We start from the raw sequence: 23,430 nt of genomic DNA on the forward strand, positions 1-23,430 counted from the left end.
TTGCCATGAGATAAGCAACCTTTCTGCAGGGCACAGGACAGGGTGAGTGGGGCACCAGCAGTATCCTCCTGGGGAGCCCACACCTCTGCGTCTCCTTCGGCTGAGCCCCCGCCTGTGCTGCGAAGAGACAAGCAGCAGCAGTCGTAGCTGCCGCTCAGATGGGGAGAGCTCGGGCAGGTGTGACGTTTCTTCCCCTCCCTGCACGCTCCCCAGCCACCCCCGCTCTGCTGAGGGCAGCACAATTCCCTGTCCCCTGGCACCCAGCTATACCTCCAAATCCACCACTATTTTCTGCACATTAAAGCAGGGCTCTCCTCTCCCTGGAAGTCTGTATGAGACTCGATAGAGAATTGCTCAGTGTGTGATTCTGGCGAACACAGCTCTGGACCTCCGACTGGTGATATTTCTTTGGGATTGTTTTAAACAAAAGGACAGAACCTTTTTTTATTAACACAGGAATGCCCAGGCCGCCCCGGTTGGTTGCAAATCCAGAAAAGTTGTTAGGGACTTACTTTTATTTCTTCTAATTCATTCCAAGTTTGTTCTGGTCTGCAAGGCTGTGGATCAGAGTTCACAGTGATTTACATGCTATCAGTGCTTTGTCCTGTGATAAATTGTGCATTAGCCATTATATATGGCCCTGTTTCTTTACATGTTGCTACAGTGTGCGCCTCCTTAGGGACCACATTTGCTTCAGGTTTTTTTCCTGTTCAAAACAACAGTTACCAGCCCTGTAAGCTGTGTTCTGCGCTCTCTCTCCCGAGTCGGTCTCATCTCCCCACCACTGAGGTGGCACAAGACATAATGTGTCCTTCCCTTCCCCGCTTCCAGAAGCAAACACTGCCATATCTACATCTCCCCTCTGCTTACACTTGTCCATGGGAGGGGTCTCAGCTCTATAGGACACTGCTTGTTGCAGCTCCTGCTGCATGTGGGGCCCTACACCTACAAGAGTTGATGCTGCCCTTTGTTATTTACTCTCTCTGGCCTCCAGAGCCAGCAGAAGCGGGGCTAGGGAAGACGGAGCAGGTCTGGTAACTGGCACCGCTGGTGCTGGTGTCTGACACTCGCTCGCTCAGCAGGGGTACCAGGACAAGGGAGCAGGCCAATAACAAGGTGACAGGCATTGAAATTACAGCAGGGAAGGCACCTGGGTTGCGTAGGGAAAACATACTACTCTCTCCATCCCCAAAGGAAAAAATACTCTCTCCAGCCCCAAAGGAAAACTCACCCAAGACATTTGCCTTCCTTCAGGAGCAAATTCGTGTTGAACTGGAGAGTCTAAGGAAAGGGCGAAAAAGGCTTAAAGACCTGAAAGTGAGTGAGAGTCAGAAAAACTAGGACTATCAGGCCAGTGCTCCTTGTTACTGGTTACAAGGACGACATTGGGAGGGGAGGGTTGGGATTTCTCTTCCTCTGTACGTTTGGTAGAAATGTCGGTGAGTGTGTGTTACTGCACATGGGGAGAGCAATTCACTTCTCTCCTGTATGACATTTGAGCCTTCAGAGCTTGAGAAAAAACTTTCCTAAGTTGAACCAAGTGCACAGGAACCAGGCAAGATGCTTGAGTCTGCAGCCAGAGAGGTCGAGGAGCAGAGCCGCTGCAAGACCTGGGTGTCTCGCTGAAGCCCTGGGAGCTCCAGGGGCCTAACTCTTCTGAGCACCAGTCTCACAGGACATTGTAGAGTGACACCTGCCTCTCCCCAAAGGTACCGACCCCCACTCCCTGCTTTCCTGCTACTCCCGGCAGGCAAAGACAAAGGCTGAGAGGCAGAAGGCTGTGTCTGGATTCAAGCAACGGCACCGGTTCACTGAGGAACAAAAGCAACTCCTGTTGGGCCAGCTGGCAGAGCTGGAAAGAAAGATTGAGAGGGAGGAAGCTGTTACCAAACTCTCTGCGGAGGTCTCCCATCTGGACAGTCTGGTCAGGGAGATGGAGAGCAAGTGCCAGCAGCTGCCAAATGACCTCCTGCCGGTGAGGCACATTAAACACCTCCTGCCTCTGCACAGGGAATGGGGGAAGACCTGAAGGATGAGCCTTGGGGAAGGGGTTGTACTGGGGACATATTTACCTAGACACTGGTGTGCTGCACTCGGGCACAGTGTGCACCTGCCTCTAGGACAGGAGAGACCCCGGTCGTAGCATGTGGCACTGAGCTCTCTCTTTCCTCTATCTCTCTCCCCTCTAGGACATCAGAAGCAAGTTGAGCAGGTAAGTGGCTCCTTCTCACTCTTGAGGGTGGGCAGGAGCTGGACACTGTGATGTGGCCACATCCTGCTGAAGCACCGCAGCACCAAATCCCTGCTATGGAGGGAGCTGGCGCTGTTACTGTCTGTGCTGCCCGTCCTGAGGCTGATGGGCAGAGCGGGAATCAGTCCCCAGGACAGGACTGTCCAGCTAGTGAAGGCTGATACTATGAAGCTGAGTTATTCAAGGAAAAGAGAGTTAGGGGTGTGTGAAGTGGGCCCTATTTGATTCGGATTTGGCCCAAATCAGGGACAGTGATTTGATTTGTTGATTTGGATCACTGTCCCTGATTCGATTCGACTGAATCTGAAGATTTGATGCTGATTCGGAGAATTAGCAATTCAGACATAGACACAGCTTTAAAGGTTTTTTCCACATACCTCGTGGTACCAGTGCAGCTCATGATCGCTGCGATGCTGGGCCAGGTGGAGCATCCCACAGGAGTACAGGGGGCCACCTGTGTGCTGGGCAGTGAACCCAGAAGTGGACCAGAAGTACATTTCAAGCTGTGTCTATGACTGAATCGCCCCTGATAGATTCAGAGACGTGAAAGGGTGCTCTGATTCGATTCTGGTCTGGAGATTCGGTCTCTGAACGGGGCCGAATCTCTGCAGGATCAAATCAGGGACTGAAGCCTCGCACAGCCCTAAAGAGAATGACGCTGAGTTGCTTTTCTCAGGTGTGAGAAGGAGCATTGCAGCTGCCAGGTGGGGATTTCTCCTGTGCTGCAAACAAGACTCAAGACCTGGTCTGCACTAACCCGAAGGGAGAGGTTTAGCCTGTTTCAAGGTACTGAGGAGGGACGTTGGAGATAGAAGGGAAGTGCCCCTGTGTGTGGGGAGAAGACAGGCTCTGGGCAGTGAGAATCCTGTGCCACACCCCAAAGGGCAGGTACTGTACACACAAGTGCCAGTTTGGGCATTTATGCACAGTTTGCAATCCCATTGCACCCTCCACACAGCTACTGTGCACACCCAGGAGACTGTGCACAGGCCAGTCAGCTCTGTGGCTCCATATAAATGTAGTTAAACATTTATCCAATACTTAAAGCCCAGAAGGAAGTCTCCCAAGCTACACATTTTAGCCCAGGAGCCTAATGGTTATGGAGCTGACCCAGTAACCTGCCCATTTTGTTCTTCCAGACACCATGCTCTCTTATCCGGAGAAGGGCTCATACTGCAAGGGTAGGTGCAGTGCAGCTCTGACTGTCTTCACAGAAAAATCCCACTGCAGGGCTCCTCTCCCCTTCCTTGAGACGCACTCTCACAGCCCATTAGTGACCCCTGCTCTGCTGTGACCTGGGGGCTCGGGCTGGGAGTTTCCTGCCTTGGCTTGTGGATTTGCTGCCATGTCCCCCACTTTCCCATGGGTAGGGGATCTCCCCAGTCCCAGGCTGAGGAGCTGCAGGCCTGTTTCCTCGCAGCCTCATGAGCCCGGGGCCAAGGCAGCTCCTGGGACCCAGGACAGTACCAAGCAAAACGGGGCTGCTGCAGAGGGCGAGGAGCGGCCCCCACTGAGCTCTGCCCCGGCGCTGTGATCCTCTCCCCAGTGACGGTGACTCTGGATCCAGACACGGCTCATCCCTGCCTCGTCCTCTCTGTGGGTTACAGAAGTGTGAGAAGTGCCGATACAGGGCAGCATTCGTCCAGCAGTCCTGAGAGGTTTCCCACGTGTGCTGGGCTGCGGGGGATTCACCGTGGGGGACACTGCTGGCAGGTGGAGATGCCGGGTGGGGGTTGCCAGAGAGTCTGTGGGGAGGAAGGGATGGATCTGCTTCAGCCCAGGGGGGGATCTGGGCTCTGCAGCGCTGGCTTGACCAGCTCCAGGCTCCCGCTTCTCCGCGTCTCACCACCTTGTCTCGGTGCCCGGTGCGTGTCTGGACTGGGCAGCGGGGAGGATATCATTTCTCAGTGCTGACACCGAGACCTCAGTTGTCCCCTTCCCACTGGCCTCATTGCCTGGGGGCAGAATCCGGCCCTGGTTCTGGCTGAGGGGCGATGGAGCTGAGCGCAGACTGTGCCCCTGAAATGGGGGGGCAGGGGATGTGCCACGGGCATGGTGGGTTCATCCCCTCCAGCCTCCTGCTCTCTGCCTGAACACTGGAGGAAGACTGTCCCAATACGGACACCAGACTGATAATTCACTTTTATCCCCATATTTGTAGCTTAATTATTCTCCCTAGAGCTGCGCAGCCTTGACATGTTCACACGCGTCTAAAAGAGATCAGGGACACGTTCCTGTGGCCCCACTCTGACATCCTCCTACCCCAGCTCTCCACTTTGGCCCTGCTCTCCTGCCTGCCACAAACTGATGTCCGAGTTAATTCCCTATTTCAGGAGGTGCTCGGGGGGTTGGAGTTTCCCACTGGTGCTTTGCAGCACCCAGCTCGTGCTCAGGCTGCCCGTCTGTCTAGCCTGAGCAGGGCTCCTCTCGCGGATCCTGTGTGCTCTGTTGTCTGGAAGCTCCTGCCCTGCCTCTCTGGTCTGGGCTTTACCCTCTCCCAGGCTTCGGCCTCCCTGCCTTCTCATCCTTGGTTTTGGGCTGCAGCCCCTGCTTGGCGTCACACTACCTTGTTCTCAGCTGAGCCCCTGGCCCTGTCTGGGAGTCAGCCCCTCGTGCCTCGATGGGAAGGGCAGAAGCTATTAGAATGCGCAGCTTGCATCTTGCACCTGATAAGAAAGAAATCCTGTCCAAGGCTCCTTTCTCTCTCCCCCTCACCCGCCTCAGTCTTTCTCATGCTGATTACAGAAGCTGGAATTCAACTTTCCATAGCCTTAGGATATGAACTGTTAGTGAACTGTTGTAGTTGTGAGCATGCTTAATGAGCTGTTGCATATTTACCTCTCCGCCCCGCATACTTAAGTAGTTAATTATACTATACATGCGATGTATGTAATGATGTAACTACATGGATGCTTGTATGAAACGGAAGTAGGCTGTAAGAGTTCCTGTGTCTGCACACGTGCCCGAGAGAGAGAAGATAAATTTCGCTTACTAACACAGTTGCTTGGTCAGAGTTAATCTGAGCACTTGGCTCTGCTCTGACCTTGTCTGCAAACAAATACAACCTTTTGTGCCGACTGGTGTCTGTGTGTCTGTGATCTCTGCGCGCCTCCGGAGAAACGAACCGCTTTGTGCATCAAAGCTGTGGGGTGGTTTATGGACAGACAGAATCAGGAGGGCCCAGGACCGCAGGCCCAAAGCGCCCGGGCTTCCAGCGTTGAGCTGGAGAAGACACATTCAGAACAAGACAACCAGGGCAGCAGCAGACACCGGAAGCCCTCCTGGGCAATGAGAGCTTGTCATCAGTTCCTTCCCTCCACCCCAGATCACTTCTTCCCAGCAAGGCCCATCAGGCAACCTGGGACAAGGGAGATTCCCAAGTAAACCTTGGGATGACAAGACTGATCTTACTGAGAGGGAGGACCCCTCCGCTCAAGTCCTGTTATACAGCCCACTCAGTGACAGGGGTGAGGGCCAAGACTTTTTGCCTATTGCTTTTAGTCTTATGTATTTTCTTGAGTTTTGCACTGCCTTAAGGAACTACGTTTTGTATTGTTCTGTAGCTTGACATAAGTGCTCAACCTTTTACTCTTTTCTATGCTGCATGGGTGAGGGTATTTTTGTGGAAAAGGAAAACATCAGCTGGTGACTGGCTGAAAAATACAGACAGATGAAAGACCTAGCACGAAGTATCCGCCCCAGAGCAGCGAGAGACCAATGGCGATTGACCTTCAAGAACACGGTGATAACCAGCAAAAGCCCAGAGGACTGGGTGAACGTACAAGGCCATAAAAGATGGGGCGAGACATATAAAAGTTGGGTGGTCGGGTGACTTTCAGTCAGAGGGGATGTGTCCGCGGGACAGGTTCCCCATTGCAGCATGCTCTGCTACCCCGTGCAGAAGGCTGGGAATCCCGGCTGTACCTAAACGTGGCAATTCCCGGCCTCCTCCCAGGAAACCTCCTCCCGTACGCCACTGACTCCCGTGAGTATGGAAACCATCTGTGAGGATCCAGTTCTGTGTCTGTGCCTGGCTGGAGCAACAACAGGAAACCTAAGGACCTGGAGAAGACCTGGAGATGGAGACCCCCCAGGCACAGTCACTTAGGGAAGAGGAGTCAATCTCTTGTGGTGTGAATCACATTTTGCTCCCCAAGGACAGGGGCGAGGCTCCTCCTGCCTGGCAGCCAAGGGGCTGGTTTATGGCGGTGCTTTTCCCAAGAGCTGTTTCTTTCCTTTCCAGCCAACAAAATCATAAAGCAATTCTGTGCGGCCTTTGCTCTTTCTCCTCTACCCCAAGCACCTGGAGAGCAACGAACACATTCACCTGTTACCAGAGTCACTGCAGCTCTCCTCTGGGGCGTCAAACTGACACTGGACCCTGCAATGTGATGGTTTCTGCCTTACAATGACAAATAAAATGATTCATAAGAGAAGAACCATCAGGATCGATGACTTCTAGGCACAGCAAAAGACAATATTAAATGACTTTCAGGAGCAACCCGTGCATAGTTACTGCTGTGCTCTAGGCTTTGGCTTTGGCTAAGGCCCCAGCATGGAGCGGTCATGAATGTGTTCAGCGTCAGGGCCTCAGCACCTTCCCTGCAGGGGACAGGATCGTTTCTCACCGTCCCTGTGGCTGAGCTCATTTGTTACCTCGGAAAAGGCTCTAACTGCCTGGTCACAAAGTGTTTCACCCTGGAAAGTATGAAAGGTGACTCCACTGGCTTTGCTGGTCTGGGCTTCTTCTGACATCCTCCTCCACACTGCAGGCACAATCCCTGCTTTGCCTGCCACCCCCTGTGTTAGGAGGAGTCAGATCCGGATATCTCTTGCCTTGAAAGCAGAGACCTTTGCCCCGGGAACCTGGGGCAGAGCAGGCAGCTGGCGGTTATTGGAGAAGAGCCCCGTGGCTGAGTGCGCCAGCAGGTAGCGGGGCAGGAGGGAGCGGGCACGAGGGGAACAAGCGGAGGCTCCAAAACTGTTTTGCGGACCTGGCTGTACCGGAGAGGTGTGATCTGCAGATCGTGCCACGCTCAGGGGACAGTGCCCAGGAGCACAAGGTAATGAACTTTTTGCTTTTCTCAGACTGCCTAGTTATGTTTTATTTAAATTTCTCTTTAACTCTGTATGTCTCATTAACCTCTGCCTTAAGTTATTCAGTCAACCCTAAATTTTCTTTCCCTGGAAGAGATTGCATGCACACATGCCAGGAAATGACATGGGAGAGACAGATATGTTGGAATTGTGGGATCACAGTTTCAAGCCATTTGTATGACAAACCCTCGTTTTTCAGAGAACCCGTGCCCATGGCTGGCCAATTATTCATAAACAGGCCATTTCAGTGCCCCTCCAGAAATGTTGCTCCTGAAAAAAGGTGGAGTATCTGTCCTGCATCTCTTCTTCTGCAGTTCAGACCTCTTTGACTAAGAAACTGGGTTTGACTGCATGCGCATGACATGTCGGTGTAAATCCTGTTTCACTTTTATGCACCTGCGTAACTGTCAAACAGCCATTTTGACATGGAGGCAGATCTGGATTCTCGTTCCGCGCTCAGCACAATAAACTTGCCCAGGTGGGTGTGCGTGTGCATGTGCAAGAAGTGAAGGGGAATGAAAAGCGAGGAAAGCCATCACAGCTTTTAGCCCAAAGAGCCTAGTGCTTAGGACACTTGTCAGGCTGTTACACTCGATTGTAACTCTGGCTGAGAGTGAGATTAATTTGTGAGACCAATTCCAGTCACAACTCAAAAGCTTTATTAGGGTGCTCAATAGAGAAGATGTATTTAATTCAATAAGACAATGCTTCTGTAGCTTTGGATTCAGGGAAGAAAACAGGTCCACTGACCAGGCTTCTCTGTTCCCCTTGAGGCCTGAATTGGTTTGCTGAGGCTTGGAGACGTTCAAATGTAAAAGTCCAGAGCTAGAAATCCCAATATCCCTCTAGGCTGTGCTCAATATTTCTAGTTGCTGGTCCCACTATTCTAATGAATGATCTCGGAGGGGTTTTATTTATTTAAATGTGTTTCTTTTGCTGAAGCTTTCAGAACTGGATTTAACAAGACATGTTGTGGACCGGGAAGGTGTCATCTAATTGGGATTTACATCCTTGGGAAAGCAGGGAGGACTCCTTACCGCGTTTCCCTCTGGGTGGTGGAACGCTGTCAACGCTGGTCCGTTCCCTCTGCGCGATAGCTCATGGTTTGACAAGGCTGCTTTGTTTCTACAATAAAGCTAAACTTTTAAGAAAAATACATGTTAGAGCAAAATAACATTCAATACGTTTGGTTACAGCAATTACTAGTTCTAATTATTCTAAGATGAAGCTTCAGTATCATGAACTGGCATGAATTGTTTCATAGTTCTTCCATATAGTGCTTGTTTTTGGGCTTTGTTTGCCCAGTTAAACATCTGAATGGTTTTCTTTTCGATTTGCTGGCCAATCTGGCTGTTGCATCTGCAAAGGTTCATACTACAGTCACTTGGGCAGAGGCTTCTAGGGCCTTTCTGCTTGGGGCAGGCTTTCTTAGTTTAGACCTAATCCTCTTGAAAACTGACAAGCCTGGAGACAGCACGGAGTATTGCCTTGCAAAGGGCATGAGAGACCCAGGTTCTAGGTCCTCCACAACATGAGTCTGAATCTCCTTTTGTGTGGCCAAGTGCCGTAAGGACCAGAGCACGGGTTCGGCATTGCCCAGGGCCCTGTGCAGCCCTCCTCTCTGTGAAGTTGCCCACTCGACAGCCAGAAACAACAGGGATGTGGAGCCAAGAGGAGGAAAGGAAGAAAGAGGAGGATCCTACTTCCAAATGGCAGTTCTGCCCCTTGCATTTCATATTCATGGAATAACATGGATTAACAACTGTGGGCAATGTGCATCGCTTTGGTTTGGGCCTAGGGTAGAATGCAATTGAGGGAAGAGAGATGAGCTGATTCCGGTTGTTTGAGGGTGACTTCAAGGTCAAATGTCAATATTGATGTCGCCATATGGAAAAGGACACGTGGTTACTTCCTCCTTCCGTTTTCTTGTCACCCGCTACAGTCGGGTGTCACAAGAGGTTGGGGTTTAGACCCAGTTGTAGAAGAGTCTCCTGCAGCTCCCAGGCAATGAAAGACCAGGGCCTCGCTTCATGGTGCCAATCTCCTGTCCTGCCATTCTCCATAAATCCATGAAGTGGAATCGTATGCCTGCTTAGCCAAGGGGCACGCACTGCAGGGTCACGCGCCCCTCAGCCCAGGCCTGCATCCTCGCACCTGGGCTGGAGTCTCATGCTCTGGGTGAAGCTGCAGCAAGGATGGAAGCAGGCCCTGGAGTTGTACCGTTGGCCATGTGAGGCCCAGGTGGCAAGTCCTGAGCAAGCATCCACCATCTGATTGCCTGGGTCAGGCCAAGTGCCAAAAGGGAAGGGAAGGGCAGCACAGGGAAGGGCAGGAGGAGCCAGGTGGACACAAGCTAAAGGTCAGAAACCCAGCACTGCCTCCAGGCTGATTCCCACAAAATTCCCCTGATCAGAAAAGACTCCAGCACCAAGACACTCCAGCCCCATGTGTCTCTAGGCAGCCACAGCAACTGTCTGCTTCATGACTTGCAAAGTCCAAATACCTTCCACTTAGAGTGGCAACAGCTTGCGGCCCAAACCCTACCTCTTCCAGCTGGGTGGTAACAACTAAGACCCCAATCTCGTTAAAAAATTAGGAGAGTGTGATGTTGATGCCTACACAGTCAGATGGGACACCCATTGGCTGGAGGGCCGCACCCAGAGAGTGGTGGTGGACCTGGAGGGATGTGGGCAGTGGGCTCCCCAAGGGCTCGGTCCTCAGACCCGCACTGTTCAACGTCCTCATCGGTGACTTGGACGAGGGGGTGAAAAGCACCTTGTTTAAATTTGCAGATGACACTAAGATGTTGTGGGGGGAAGTGGGCACGTTAGACGGGAGGGACAGGCTGCAATTGGATCTGGACTGGTTACAGCAGTGGGCGGATGAGAATAAGATGGGATTCAATACTGATAAAGTGCAAGGTGCTGCACCTGGGGAGGAAGAACCGGCACCATACCTACAGGCTGGGAACTCCCTTCTCGTCAGGGCAGAGGCAAAAACGGATCTTGGAGTCATCACTGATGCCACGATGAACATGGACCAGCAGTGTGGGGAGGCAGTTAGGCAGGTCACCCGCACCTTGTCCTGCATCCACAGATGCATCTCGAACAGGTCCGGGGAGGTGATCCTCCCCCTCTATGCGGCACTGGTCAGGCTGCAGCTGGAGTCCTGCGTCCAGTTCTAGGTGCCGCACTTCAGGAGGGATGTGGACAACATGGAGAGGGTCCAGAGGAGGCTGTGGCAGAAAGCCACCTTTGTTTCTCCCCAAAATCTCTGCCCTGTGACAATGTGATAAAACCTCTGTGCTGTGACCATTAGAGTAGGGTGGGCTCAGCAGAGAGGACCACACCCTTGCCCTGTCTCTTTAGGAAACTTGAGCTGGCTGCAGTCCTGAGGGAGGGGGGAACCTGCTCCCTCTGCCTACGTGACTGGTACCTGGGTGAGGGGTGTGGCGGGCCAGTAGGGGGCGCTCCTGCGTTGAGCCGCCCACCTCCCTGCGCCCGACCCCCTGCCAGGCTCCGAATGCCTCCCTGGGGGCGCCTTATGCTCGGCCGACCCCTCTCCCGGAGCACACTCGCTAGTCTGGGGGTAACGTCGCCCCCACCACCCCGAGAAGGGACTGTCTCGGCCCTGTGTCCTCGGGGAAACACAGGCCTAACAGTCCAACGGGTACTCGACCCGGTACAGGCACTTGGGGCACTTCCCCAAGTCAGGGGGCAAAAAGCAAAGTCTCCCTTAGTCCGCAGACCTAAGGGGTCTCTCTGGCGTAATTTAGACCCACCCCTCAATAAGTCTCCCACACCAGTCACAAAGGAGAACTTTATTGATTACAGGGGGTAGGGTAAACTAGGGTACAAGACTGAGCAATAACTTAGAAATCCTATAGAGCAAACAGTGTGGCTGAGTTACCTTTGTTATCACGCATCTGTGTTACCACCAGCTAGATATCTAATCCGATTGAGTAGCTTGCTCACACGCATCTTCCAGAGCTCTCCCGTTTCCCCTCTGGAGTCTGGGGGTGAGAGAGAGCTCGGTCCCGATGGCAAGGCTCCTCTGTCTCCCCTGCTTGGCTGCTGCTTCACCTCATGGCTGAAGAAAGCTAGCCTCCTTCCCCCCCCAACCTATATAGCCCCTGTGACCTCACTCACCTGGGCCAGTGGAGGTCAGCCCCAGCCGGCTGTCAGCCAACCAATTTGAAATGCATCATCTGTTACCGGGCAGATCCCAGCCCCCCAGGTAGATGCCCCCCACCCAGGTCATTGGTGCCAGTCCCGTAGGCAGAGGGAGCAGGTTCCCCCCTCCCTCAGGACTGCAGCCCCCTCAGGTTCCCTAAAGAGACAGGCCGAGGTGTGACTCCTCCGTGCTGGCCCATCTAATCACAGAGTCACAGGGCAGGGATTTTGGGGAGAAACCAAGGTGGCTTTCTGCCACAAGGGGCATCTACCTGGTAGGCTGGAGTCTGCCCGGTAACTGGTGATGTATTTCAAATTGGTTGGCTGACAGCCAACAGGTACCGGCCTCCACTGGACCAGGTGAATGAGGTCACAGGGGCTATATAAGTTAGGACAGGCGAGGAGGAGCTCTCTTCGGCCATCAGGTGAAGCCGCAGCCATGCGGGGGACACAGAGAAGCTTTACCATCTAAAACTGGCTGTCTCCCCCAAAACTCATGAGCAAGGAACCGCCTGCCTCCAGACGGGAAACTTCACCGGCCTCTGGAAGATGCTTGTGAGTAAGCTACTCAGATTTGATTAGATATCTAGCTGGCAGTAACACAGATGCGTGATCAAAAGGCTACCTCAGCCACACTGTTTGCACTTTAGGATTTCTAGGATATTGCTGAATCTTGTACCCTAGTTTCACCCTACCCCTGTAACCAATTAAGTCCTCCTTTGTGACTGGTGTGGGAGACTTATTGAGGGGTGGGTCTAAATTATGCCTAAAAGACCCCTTAGGCCTGCGGACTAAGGGAGACTCTACTTTTGCCCCCTGACTTGGGGAAGTGCCCCAAGTGCCTGTCCTGGGTCGAGTACCCATAGGACTTTAGGCCTGTGTTTCCCCAAGGACACAGGGCTGAGAGTGAGTCCAATCTTGGGGTGGTGGCAGCTATGTTACCCCCAGACTAGCGAGTGTGCTCCGGGAAGGGGGTCGGCCAGACGTAAGGCGCCCCAGGGAGGCATTTGGAGCCTGGAACAGAGGCCACTTGCATGATCAGGGGGCAGCAGAGCAGGCCTACGAGGAGAGGCTAAGAGGGGATCTGGTGGCTGTCTATAAACTGGCCAAGGGGGACCAGCAGGCAACGGGAGAGTCCCTGTTCCTCGAGCTCTACTGGGAGTAACAAGAAATAACTCATAAGTTGCCGGAAAGTAGATTCTGGCTAGACATCAAAAGGAGGCTGCACTGACACCTTGCCAGGGTCGTTTGACCCCAGTACTCTTTCGTGCCATGGCAGAGGGTCGGACTTGATAATCTGCTCAGGTCCCTTCCGACCCGACCTACTATGAAACTATGAAACTCAGGAACTCCGTGGCCCTGACATCCCTGCCACCTCCGGCACACACTCAGCTACTCAACAGCTTCCCACGCACATGCGCTCACAAGCCAGCTCCTTCTTTAATCCACTTGTCCTAGATTGATCAGCTAAGTGTGATGGCAAGTTGGGCAGCAGTGACCACAAGATGATTGAGTGCAGGATCCTGAGGAAAGGATGGGAGGATGGAGAGCAGCACAGTAAGGACCCCGGACTTCAGAAAAGCAGACTTCAACTCACTCAGGGCTCATGGGCAGGATCCTCTGGGAAGCCAGACTGAGGGGAAGAGGGGTCCAGGAAAGCTGGCTGTACTGGGAGTGCAGGAACAAACCATCCCAATGCACAGGAAGACTAGCAACTATAGCAGAAAACCAGCTTGGCTTAGCAGCGAACTCTTCAGGAAATGAAATCACAAAAACGCAGCTTAGAAGAAGTGGAGACTTGAAGAAATAACTAGGGAAGCGTATACGAGCGTTGCCAGGAAGGCCGAAGCGCAATTGGAGATGCAGCTGGCAAGGGATGTGAAGGGCAACAAGAAGGGTTTCTCCAAGTGTGTTGGTAGCAAGAGGAGGATCAGGGGAAGTGTAAGTCCCTTACTGAACAGGGGAGGCAACCTTGTGACAGAGGATGCTGACAAGGCTGAAGTGCTCAATGCCTTCTTAGCCTCCATCTTCACTGGCAACGTCAGCTCCCAGACTACCGCACCAGGCAGCACAGTTTGGGGAGGAAGTGACCAGCCAACAGTGGTGAAAGAACAGGTTTGGGGCTACTTAAAAAAGCTGGATGTGATCAAGTCCATAGGGCCAGATGGGATGCACCTGAAGGTGCAGAGGGAGTAGGCTGATGTGACTGCAGGAGGCATTGGCCATTGTCTCTGAAAACTCATAGTGATCAGGAGAGGTCCCGGGTGATTGTAAAAATACAGCCCAGTCAGCCTCACCTCAGTCTCTGGAACAATCATGGAGCAGGTCCCCAAGGAATCCAGTCTAAGCACTCGGAGGAGAAAAAAGGTGATTAGAAACAGTCATCATGGATTCCCCAAGGGCAAGGCATACCTGACCACCTACTATGATAAAGTGACTGGCTCTGTGGATGCAGGGAGACGGGTGGATGTGGTGTACCCTGATTTTAGCAAGACTTTTGATACAGTCTCCCATAGCATTCTTGCAAGCAAGCTAAAACTAGCCGGAGCATTGAGCTCAGAGAGTGGCAATCAATGGCTTGATGTCTAGCTGGCAGGTGGTATCAAGTGGAGTGCCCCAGGGATTGGTTCTGGGGCCATTTTTGTTTCATGTCTTCATCAACGATCTGGAAAATGGCAGAGAGCATGCCCCCAGATGTCACTAAAATAGGGGGAGTAGTAGCTATGCTGGAGGGTAGGGCTGGATTCAGAGTGGCTTAGACAAATTGGAGCATTGGGCCCAAAAGAAATCTCAGGAGGTTCAACAAGGACAAGTGCAAAGTCCTGCACCTAGGACAAAACAGTCCCATACAGGAGTACGAGCCATGGGCCGCCTGGCTGGGCAGCAGCTCTGCAGAAAAGAGCCTGGGGCTTACAGTGGACGATTAACTTAATAGGAGCCAGCAGTTTGCCCTTGTTGCCAAGAAGGCTAAGAGCATACGGGGCTGCCTTGGTAGGAGTGCTGCCAGTAGGTCAAGGGCAGTGACCAAGTGTATTCAGCACTGGAGAGGCCACATCTGGAGTCCTGTGTCCAGTTTTGGGCCCCCCACTACAAAAAGGATGTGGACAAAATGGAGAAAGTCCAGCAGAGGGCAACAAGATTCATGACGGGGCTGGAGAACGTGACTTATGAGGAAAGACTGAGGGAACTGGACTTATTTAGTCTAGAGAAGAGGAGACTGAGATAAGACTTAATAACAGCCTTCAGCTACCTGAAGCCGGGTTCAAAAGAGGATGGAGCTGGACTGCTCTCAGTGGTGGCAGATGACAGGAGAAGGAGCAAGGGTCCCAACTTGCAGGGAAGTTGGGGGAGTTTAGGATAGATATTAGGATGAATTTTCTCACTAGCAGGGTAGTAAAACACTGGAGCAGTTGCCCAGAGAGATGCTGGAGGCTCCATCCTTGGAGGGTTTCAGCCGCCGGCTAGACAAAGCTTTGGTGATGACCTACTTGGCGACTGACCTGGTTTGAGCAGAGGGTAGGAGTAGGTCCCCCCAGAGCTCTCTTCCAACCGTAGCTTTCTATGATCATATTCCTCCATGGGGAACACTGTATGGGCAAGTAACTATGTGATTTCATCCAGCTAAAATATGCTAACTGGGATATGACATCATATCAGTGACACCCACACATACTTTGGAAAACCGCAGTATGTTTCAGTCCCTCTTAGAAACTGGTGTAGGCAGCATGACAGCGGGCAGAGCAAAGGCTAGGAAGCAGACGCCCCATGGGATAGTCCATCTACCTGCATCTCCCCTGGGCTCAGAAGTAGATCTTGCAAGCTCTGCTTCAAGCAAACAACCGCCCTCTCCAGCTGGGCAGCTTGGAAGGCTCTCCCCGAGGGATCATCCCAAAGGGAGGCACAAAGCTCATCTCAGGCATGTGAGTGATTTCAGCCCTCAGTGCCTGGGCAGCAGGGCCACACATTAAGAGCTTTGTCCTCAAGCAGCATAAAGGGGTGGTGCCGGTGGACTTCTACCCACCAAGAGAAGGGACCGGAGAGGTTTGGTTTCAGCAAATGGAGAGTGACAGTGTAGACATAAATGGGGTCTGCAGGAGAGCAGTGGGGAGTGCGATAGAGGCGCTGATTGTTGCCACTGACCTGGGATTCCCCTTTCCTTTGCCTGTGTGGAGCAAGCCTTCCCCACCCAGGCTCCCCTCCCTTCACACCCTGCTTTCTCCCTGCTTTTCTAGCTCCCTCTGCACGTGACTTTCATTGAGCTTTGCAGACACTGTGTGCTCTCCACACCACAGGCACAATCAACGGGAAAGACCAGAAGCGTCCTGAGGACACCTGCAGCCATGGCCTCAGCAAGACCAGGGCAGGGCATCCAAGAGGACATCAAGTGTCCCATCTGCCGGGAGCATCTGAAAGAACCGGGATGCTGGAGTGTGGACACAACTTCTGCCGCGCGTGTATCGGTGACTACTGTGAGAGATGGGAAGAGCACGGACCTGTGGCGTGTCCTGTCTGCAGAGCCCAGATCCAGAAAGGGCATCTCCGTCCAAACTGGCAGCTGGGACATCTAGTAGAGGACATTAAACAATTGCAGTTAGCTCCTGGAGTTGCGGATGTGTGTGAGAGACACAAGAAGGAGCTCAGCCTGTTCTGCGAGGAGGACGGGGTGGCCATTTGTGTGGTTTGCGAGAGATCCCCAGAGCACAAGTGTCACTCAGTGCTGCTCCTCGACGAGGCTGCCCAGAAATACAAGGTGGGAAGCACTCTGATTTCAGCTACTTTCATAGATTTCATAGACATCAGGGCTGGAAGGGACCTCGGGAGACCATCGAGTCCAGCCCCCACCCCAAAGGGCAGGAAGTCAGCTGGGGTCAAAGGATCCCAGCAAGATAAGCATCCAATCTGCTCTTGAGACTTACTTAAGCCATTCCCTGTGAATCTAAAATTTCTCAGCCTCTTTGAGCCGTGCCTGTTTCCATGTCTCAGCCCCGCATCACCCCACTCCCTGCAGCCAGAGGCTGGTTGCAGCAGTAATCCTGAAGGGGAAGTGCTGTGCGAACCAGCACCGCTTTGTTTTGACTTCCATTTTGCCATTTCTATGGGACAGTTTCATTTCAAGCTTCATTTCCTTTCAGAAGCACTGTTCTCTTTCAGTTTTGTCGAAACTGTTTCGACGTTTCACCCATAGGCTATCATGGAGAAGCATGAAACTGCCTAGAAATCTGCCATTTCTTGCCTCATTCAAATGAAACTTTCAGGGCCGGTAGCTCTTTCTTGGGACATGAAGCCTGCCAGGTCTCAAGGAGATGGGTGCAGGGGTTTCTGGGAAACTGCACCTCAGACTGTCCAGAGCAAAACTTGTGTTGCCTGTAAGTGTGACGGCACAGAGAAAGCTCGGTTCAAACAACGCTTTTCTGCTCTTTTCCCATCCCTCCCCCAGAGCACGGGGATGGGCAGGGACCTCAGGGAAGGATGACAGTCCCTGGCCAGCTACACAGGCAATAATGAGAGCCGTCCTTCCCCTTCTTCCCCCTCTCCTTAGTTTCTCTTCAGCCGCAAGCCAGCCCAGCTTCAAAACTCAAAACATTTCAAAACTTTCCAAGTTTCAACTGCCCTCACTTCCATGTCACTGTTTTGAGCTTGAAACAAGTCCAAAGAGCATCAAAATGAATCAGGCGGTGAAATTTTGCACAGCCCTAATGGCTACCACCAGAGGCAAACTGACGAATGGGCCAACAGGGTGTAGACCCGCAGCCCAGGTACATCGACGCCGCCACCACTGGTTTCCTGCAGGCACAGCTCAGCAGAGCAGGCAGCACAGCCAGCCCCTCCTGGGCTCCCGCAGACCCAGCCTCCCCGCTCTCCCCCAGAGGCTTTGCTGCGGGGTGCGCAGGCTTTCCCCAGGGCGTAGACTGGGGTGACTGGGGTACCGGGAGCTGCCCCCTAAGCACCCGATGCCACTCCTCCCCTTCAGTTCACCGGCCTAATCCGTGCTGCTAAAACATGAGCGACAGGAGCTGCACCTGCTGTTCAGATGAGCAGTCCCCAGGCAAGTAAGATGCTTCTCCCTCTCCCGCCAGTCTCCCCACCCACCCCCGCCGTCCTGTGGTCAGCACGGTTCCCCCGCTCCGGCCCCACCCCGGGAGCTGAAAGAGCTCGTTAATCCTCTGGTTTCCCCACTATTATTGTGACATTAAAACTGGTTCCCCCGTCCCTGGATGCCTTTCTGCGGCAAGATACAGAAGGTTTTCATGTATGATTCCAGGGGACACGATTCTGGACCTCAGAGTTTTGATATTTTGGGGGGATTTTTTTCCGCCCAAAATGAAATGACATGACTTTTAAAAAACACAGGAATTCCCTGCCTCCCTGGTTGGTCCTAAAGCAGGAGAGTTGTTAGGGATTTTCTTCTATTTTATTTTAATTCATTCCAAGTTTCCTCTTGTCTCCAAGGCCGGATATCACAGTTCACAGTGACTTAGATGCAATCATTGGTTTGTCCTGCGATGTCTTGTGCGTTAGTCATTATATATGCCACTATTTCTTTACATGTTTCTACACCGTGTGCCTCCTTGGGGACCATATTTGCTTCACTTGTTTCCTCTTCAGAACAAAGTTACCAGCCCTGTAAGCTGTGTGCTGAACTCTCTCCCTCTCCTGAGTCGGTCTCATCTCCCCACCACTGTGGAGCCACGAGGCATAATGTGTCCTGTCCTTTCCCACTTCCATAACCAAGCACATGCCAATCTAGTGTGCTGCTAGCATGGGCATCCCCCATCGGCTTAAACCTGCCGATGAGAAGGGCATCACCTTTGTAGGACGTTGCCTGCTGCACTTGCCATTGCACGTGGGACCCTACACCTACAGGAGATGAGGTCGCCCTTTGCTCTTTAATTTCCCTGGCACCAGAGCCAGCAGGAGTTTGCAGTACAGGAGATGAGTGTCTGGCAACTGGCACGGCCGGCGTCTGACACTCGTTTCATTCTGGCCATGCCTGGGAAGAGCCCATCCCTTGAGTACAACACTTTCTGGACAGAGCAAATCACCACCGACTCTAAGCCTTCCTTCTGGCTTTTCTAAGAGCCCAGAAATATCCATATGAATATCACTGAACCCAAAACTCAGCAGGGTCACCAGGACAGGACACATGTGAGCTGGCCAATAACAATGTGACCGTCATTGAACTCACAGCAGGGAGGGCATCTCGGTTGTGTGTGGGGAAAACATACCAGTCCCTCTGTCGCCAAAAGAAAACTCACCCAGGGCATTTTCCTCCCTTCAGGAGCAAATTCAGGATGACCTGGAGGCTCTGAGAAAGGAGAGAACAAGGCTGGAAGAGCTGAGAGCGAGTGAGAGTCAGAAACAGGAGGAATATCAGGTCAGTGCTCGTGGTTACTGGTGACTGGGGCAACACGGGGAGAGGGAGGTGGGGATGTCTGCTCCTCTGTGCATTTGGGTGGAAACGTGTGTTGTTTTTTGACTGTGCATTGCTGGGCTTGGGGAGAGCAACTGACTTCTCTCCTGTGGAGGATCTGAGCCCTCGGAGCTGCAAAAAAACCATCCTAAGGTGAACTAAGTGCACAGAAACCAGGCAGGATGCCTGAGTCTGCAACCAGAGAGGTCAGGTCTAGGAGCAAGGCCCCTGCCAGCATTTTTTGAAGACCATGGGAGCTTCAGGGGACTAACTCTTCCCATTGTCAGTCTCACAAAGCCGTGCACTGAGGTGCCTGACTCTCCCTAACCATCCTGACCTCCCCTCCCTGGTTTCCAACTGCTCACTGCAGGCGAAGACAGAGGCTGAGAGGCAGAAGGTTGTGTCTGCATTTAAGCGATTGCACCAGTTCATCGAGGAGCAGGAGCGACTCTGGTTGACCCAGCTGGCAGAGCTGGAGAGAAGATTGAGAGGAGTCGGGAGGAAACTGTCACCAAACTGTCTGAGGAGATCTCCCGTCTGGACAGCCTGATCAGGGAGATGGAGAGCAAGTGCCAGCAGCCACCGAGTGACCTCCTGCAGGTGAGGTACATTAACACCCCTCCTACACGTGCACAGGAAAGGGGCAATCTTGAACATTGAGTCTTGGGGACAGAGTTGTAATGGGGAAAAATTTATGTAGATTAGTGATGGGCAATTATTTTGTGTGATGGGTCACTTAATGAGTTGTGGTGAGCTGTCAAGGGCTGCATGAGTTGCCCTGCCCGTTAATAGTTGCCCCAGCCCCTGTTCACCATCTTAGGACCAGAAGTCTAACCCCCTAACCCCTGACATTTGCCACTGGAAGTCTCTCTCCTTACCCACCAGAAATACTGCTGTTGGGATGGGGGTGGGTTTCCATCCTAGGACCAGAAAAAAAACCAAATCATACACTAAAAGTCAGACACCTACTATAACATATTTTAATTTTATTACAAAAACTATTTTTTGCCATGAGTTGTTTCCATAGTGTAAATAGAGAGGATTTCATAGTAAATTAAAAAAAAATTCTTAGTCTTCTATACTCTGTGTGTGCGTCTGTGTGTGCGTGCATGTGTGTGCATGTATGTGCGTGTGTATTGTGAGGTGTATGGTGGTTGGTGTGTGTGTGGTAGGATGTGGGTTGTGAGGGGTGTGGGTCTGTGTGTGGGGCATAGGGTATGGTGGGGGTTGTGTAGATGTGGGGAGCTGGAAGCAGGTGCCTTACGTGCGGGGCAGCCCTGTAGGAGAGGGACACCCCGGGTGCTTTCCCCTGTGGCCGTGGATGGCAGCTGGCTCCAGCGCCTGGGACTGTCCTCCTGTGCCCTGTAAGTTCAGGGAGCCCCGGCAGTAGATGGCCCCGTGGAGCCCGTGCTCCTTGCTGTGCTGTGCAGCGCCGGTCGTGGCTCCACCCGCCAGGCGCCAGAGCCCCGAGCACCACACCTGCTGCTGCTGCCGCGGGCACCGCCTGCCAGGGCTGCGTATCATGGGGGTGTGGGCAGGTCCCCACACCCTCACCCTTCCTCAGACCCACACGCCACCCACCCAAGCTCTGTGCTGCTGCTGTCCCCTGCGCATGGGCTCATTGCTGTCGCCAGCCAAAGCCTCATGCTCTGCACTCGCGCCCAGGTGCAGCCCTGCCCTTGCCGTCGGCTACCCCCCCAGGTGCCTGGAGCCAGGGGCAGACTGAGGAAGTGAATCAGGATCCTGGGGCTGCAGCAGTGGCAGCAGCAGCCGTGCCCATGAGCTGCTGGCTGGAGGGGCTGGGCCCTTCAACCCACAAGGGTGGGAGTGAGTTGCAACAGGGGATGTTTAGGGATGTATGTACACTTGGGTGCCTTGAGCAGGGCACAATCCTTGGTAGGTGCCCAGGCCAGATAAAAGTGCCTGACAGTCTGGATGTGGCCCATGGGCCATATTTTCCCCACCCCGAAGTAGATGCTGGTGTGTCACATGCAGTCAGACAGAGTTCACCTGCCCTTAGACCAGAGGGGTCCTCTGATTGTGGCACGTGGCACTGAGCTCCCTCTTCCCTTTCTCTTTCTCCCCTCCAGGACGTCAGAAGCACGTTGAGCAGGTACGTGGCTCCTTCTCACTCCCAAGGGCGGGCAGGGGCCTGACACTGCGATATGGCCACATCTCCACGGGGCACCGCAGCGTCACATGCAGGGCAGGGTCACTGTTAGGACACACATCTTTGATGGCCTTCAATCCTGAGGTCATTTAATACAAACTCTGGGATTCTCCCTGGGGTGGGAAGGATCCTGTGTGATGCCAAGCAGTGTTATGGATAGCTCTGAGCCACAAAATACGAATCCCGGGAATGGAGGGAGCTGGTGCTGTCACTGTCTGTCTTCCCCTGTCCTGAGGCTGAGGGACAGAGAGAATCAGTCCCCAGTAAAGGCTGAAAGGAGAGCACTGAGCTGTCAAGCTAGGAAAGGCTGATACCACGAAGCTGAGCTACCAAAGGAAAAGAAATGACACTGAATTGTTTTTCCCAGGTGCAAGAAGGGGCAGCTCCAGCAACCAGCGGGGACTTTCCCTGAGCTGCAAACAGGACTCAAGAGCTGCTCTGAGCTAAACTTAAGGGAGATGGTCAGGCTATTTCAAGGTACTGAGGTGGGATGTTGGGAGATAGAAGGGAAGTGCCCCTGTGTGTGGAGAAAAGATAAGCTCTGGGCAGTGAAAATCCTGTGTCAGTGTGCCCCCCAAAGGGCACGTACCCGGGCACACAAGGGTCAGTGTTGACATTTCTGCACGGTTTGCAGCCTCATCCCACCCTCCGCACAGCTACTGTGCCTGCCCAGGAGACTGCATGCTGGCTAGTCAGCTCTGTGGCTCCACATAAATGTAGTTAAGCATTTATTCAATACTTAAAGCCCAGATGAAGTCTCCCAATCTACACATTTTTGCCCAGGAGCCTACTGGTTATGGTGCTGACCCAGTAACCTGCCCATTTGGTTTTTCCAGACACTCTGCAGTCTTACCTGGAGGAGGGTCCATACTCGAAGGGTAAGTGCTAGTGCAGATCTGATCATCTTCACAAAAAAATACCAGTGCAGCGCTCCCCTCCCCTCCCCGAGAGACACTCACACAGCACAGCACCGAACCCCCTGTGCTGTGACCTGGGGGCTGGGCTGCGACTTCCCTGCCTTGGCTTGTGGATTTGCTGCCATGTCCTCCCCTGTCCCCAGGGCCAGGCTGGAGCTGCAGGGCTGTGTCCTCTCGGCCTCAGGGGACCAGGGCCAAGGCCACGGCCCGGGCCCGGGACAGGAGGAGGCAGAACGGGGCTCTGGGGAGGGCGAGGAACGGCCCCCGCTGAGCTCTGCCCTGACATTGTGATTCTCTCCCCAGCGACGGTGACTCTGGATCCGGACACGGCTCATCCCTGTCTTGTCCTTTCTGACGATGGGAGAAGTGTGAGAAGGGAAATCATAAGGCAGCGTCTGCCCGACAATCCTGAGAGATTTTCCCTGCGCACTTGTGTGCTGGGCCGTGAGGGATTCACCGCGGGGAGACACTGCTGGGAGCTGGAGGTGGAGGTGGAGGTGGGGAAAGGGGCATCCTGGGCCGTGGGGGTTGCCAGAGAGTCTGTGAAGAGGAAGGGATTCATGCACTTCAGCCCAGTGGCGGGGATCTGGGCTGTGCACTGCTCACGTAGTGAGGTCCAGGCTCTCACTCACCCTGCGCCCACCGCGCTGTCCCTGAGCCGGGTCCCCAGCAGGATCCGTGTGTGTCTGGACTGTGCAGGGGGGCGGGTGTCATTTCTCGATGCTGATACCGAGGCCCCGATCTTCACCTTCCCGCCGGCCTCTTTCTCTGGGGACAGAATCCGGCCCTGGGTCTGGCCTGGGATCGATGAAGCTGAGCTCAGACTGTGCCACTGGTCAAATGGGGGGTCTGCACGGGGCATGTCCCACGGGGAATGATGCACTCCAGCCTCCGGCTCCTTTGGGGGAGTCCCTGTCTGAACACTTGGAGGAGACTGTCCCAACAGGGACACCATACCGATAGTTCAGTATTATCCCCATACTTGTAGTTCAAATATTATCCCAGCAAGGGGATGCGGGGTTCAAAAAGCAGTTTGGAGCCCAGGAAAATTCCAGCCCAGAGATTGGCTGGGCGGCTCCTCTTAAAATTGGTGTGTCTCCCTGCCCCCGGGGTACAGAGAGAGATGCACGTGCTCATGAGCAGGCCTGGGGAGAGTCTGCAGCAACCCTGGGCTTGCCTGCTGGACCCCTCCTGGGTGGGCTAGAGGCCAGCAGGGCATCTAAAGGGACCAGCAAAAGAGAGCAGACCCCTAGGATGAGCAAGTGAAGTGAGCTGAACAAATTCCTTAGGTCAGGGACGCAGCCCCGGGAAGCCCCTAGATAGCAGGAAGGTGATTCCCTGCTGGGTTTGGAGACTTGGGGGTTGGCAAGTGTGATAAACCCCCTGTGTGAGTGGATGGGGAAAGGACTGTG

General features: G+C 53.4%; 2 protein-coding genes across 2 annotated transcripts in view; one reads left to right on the top strand and one right to left on the bottom strand.

Moving 5' to 3' along the window:
* The window catches only part of LOC149852907 (BOLA class I histocompatibility antigen, alpha chain BL3-7-like), a 622,447-nt gene that overhangs the window by 180,820 nt on the left and 418,197 nt on the right, over window positions 1–23,430 (bottom strand). The gene's annotated exons all lie outside the window — the stretch shown is intronic.
* LOC149852916 (E3 ubiquitin-protein ligase TRIM15-like) lies at window positions 1,434–22,896 on the top strand. The gene is made up of 9 exons (XM_090029512.1): window positions 1,434–1,439; window positions 1,751–1,975; window positions 2,190–2,212; window positions 16,036–16,270; window positions 18,800–18,866; window positions 19,347–19,531; window positions 20,306–20,459; window positions 21,022–21,044; window positions 22,162–22,896. The coding sequence occupies exons 1-9, from the start codon at window positions 1,434–1,436 to the stop codon at window positions 22,894–22,896; spliced, it is 1,653 nt and encodes a 550-aa protein (XP_089885638.1).

The sequence above is a fragment of the Crocodylus siamensis genome, chromosome 15 (assembly GCF_052110815.1).
Source record: "Crocodylus siamensis isolate JL-2025a chromosome 15, ASM5211081v1, whole genome shotgun sequence".
NCBI classification, from domain to species: Eukaryota; Metazoa; Chordata; order Crocodylia; family Crocodylidae; genus Crocodylus; species Crocodylus siamensis.

What these genes read in the sequence shown, in the direction of transcription:
- LOC149852916 (XM_090029512.1), top strand. An exon ending in TGCCAAATGACCTCCTGCCG is followed by an intron (nt 1,976 to 2,189) that starts GTGAGGCACATT and finishes TCTCCCCTCTAG; the next exon opens with GACATCAGAAGCAAGTTGAG. An exon ending in GTCAGAAGCACGTTGAGCAG is followed by an intron (nt 21,045 to 22,161) that starts GTACGTGGCTCC and finishes CCCTGTCCCCAG; the next exon opens with GGCCAGGCTGGAGCTGCAGG.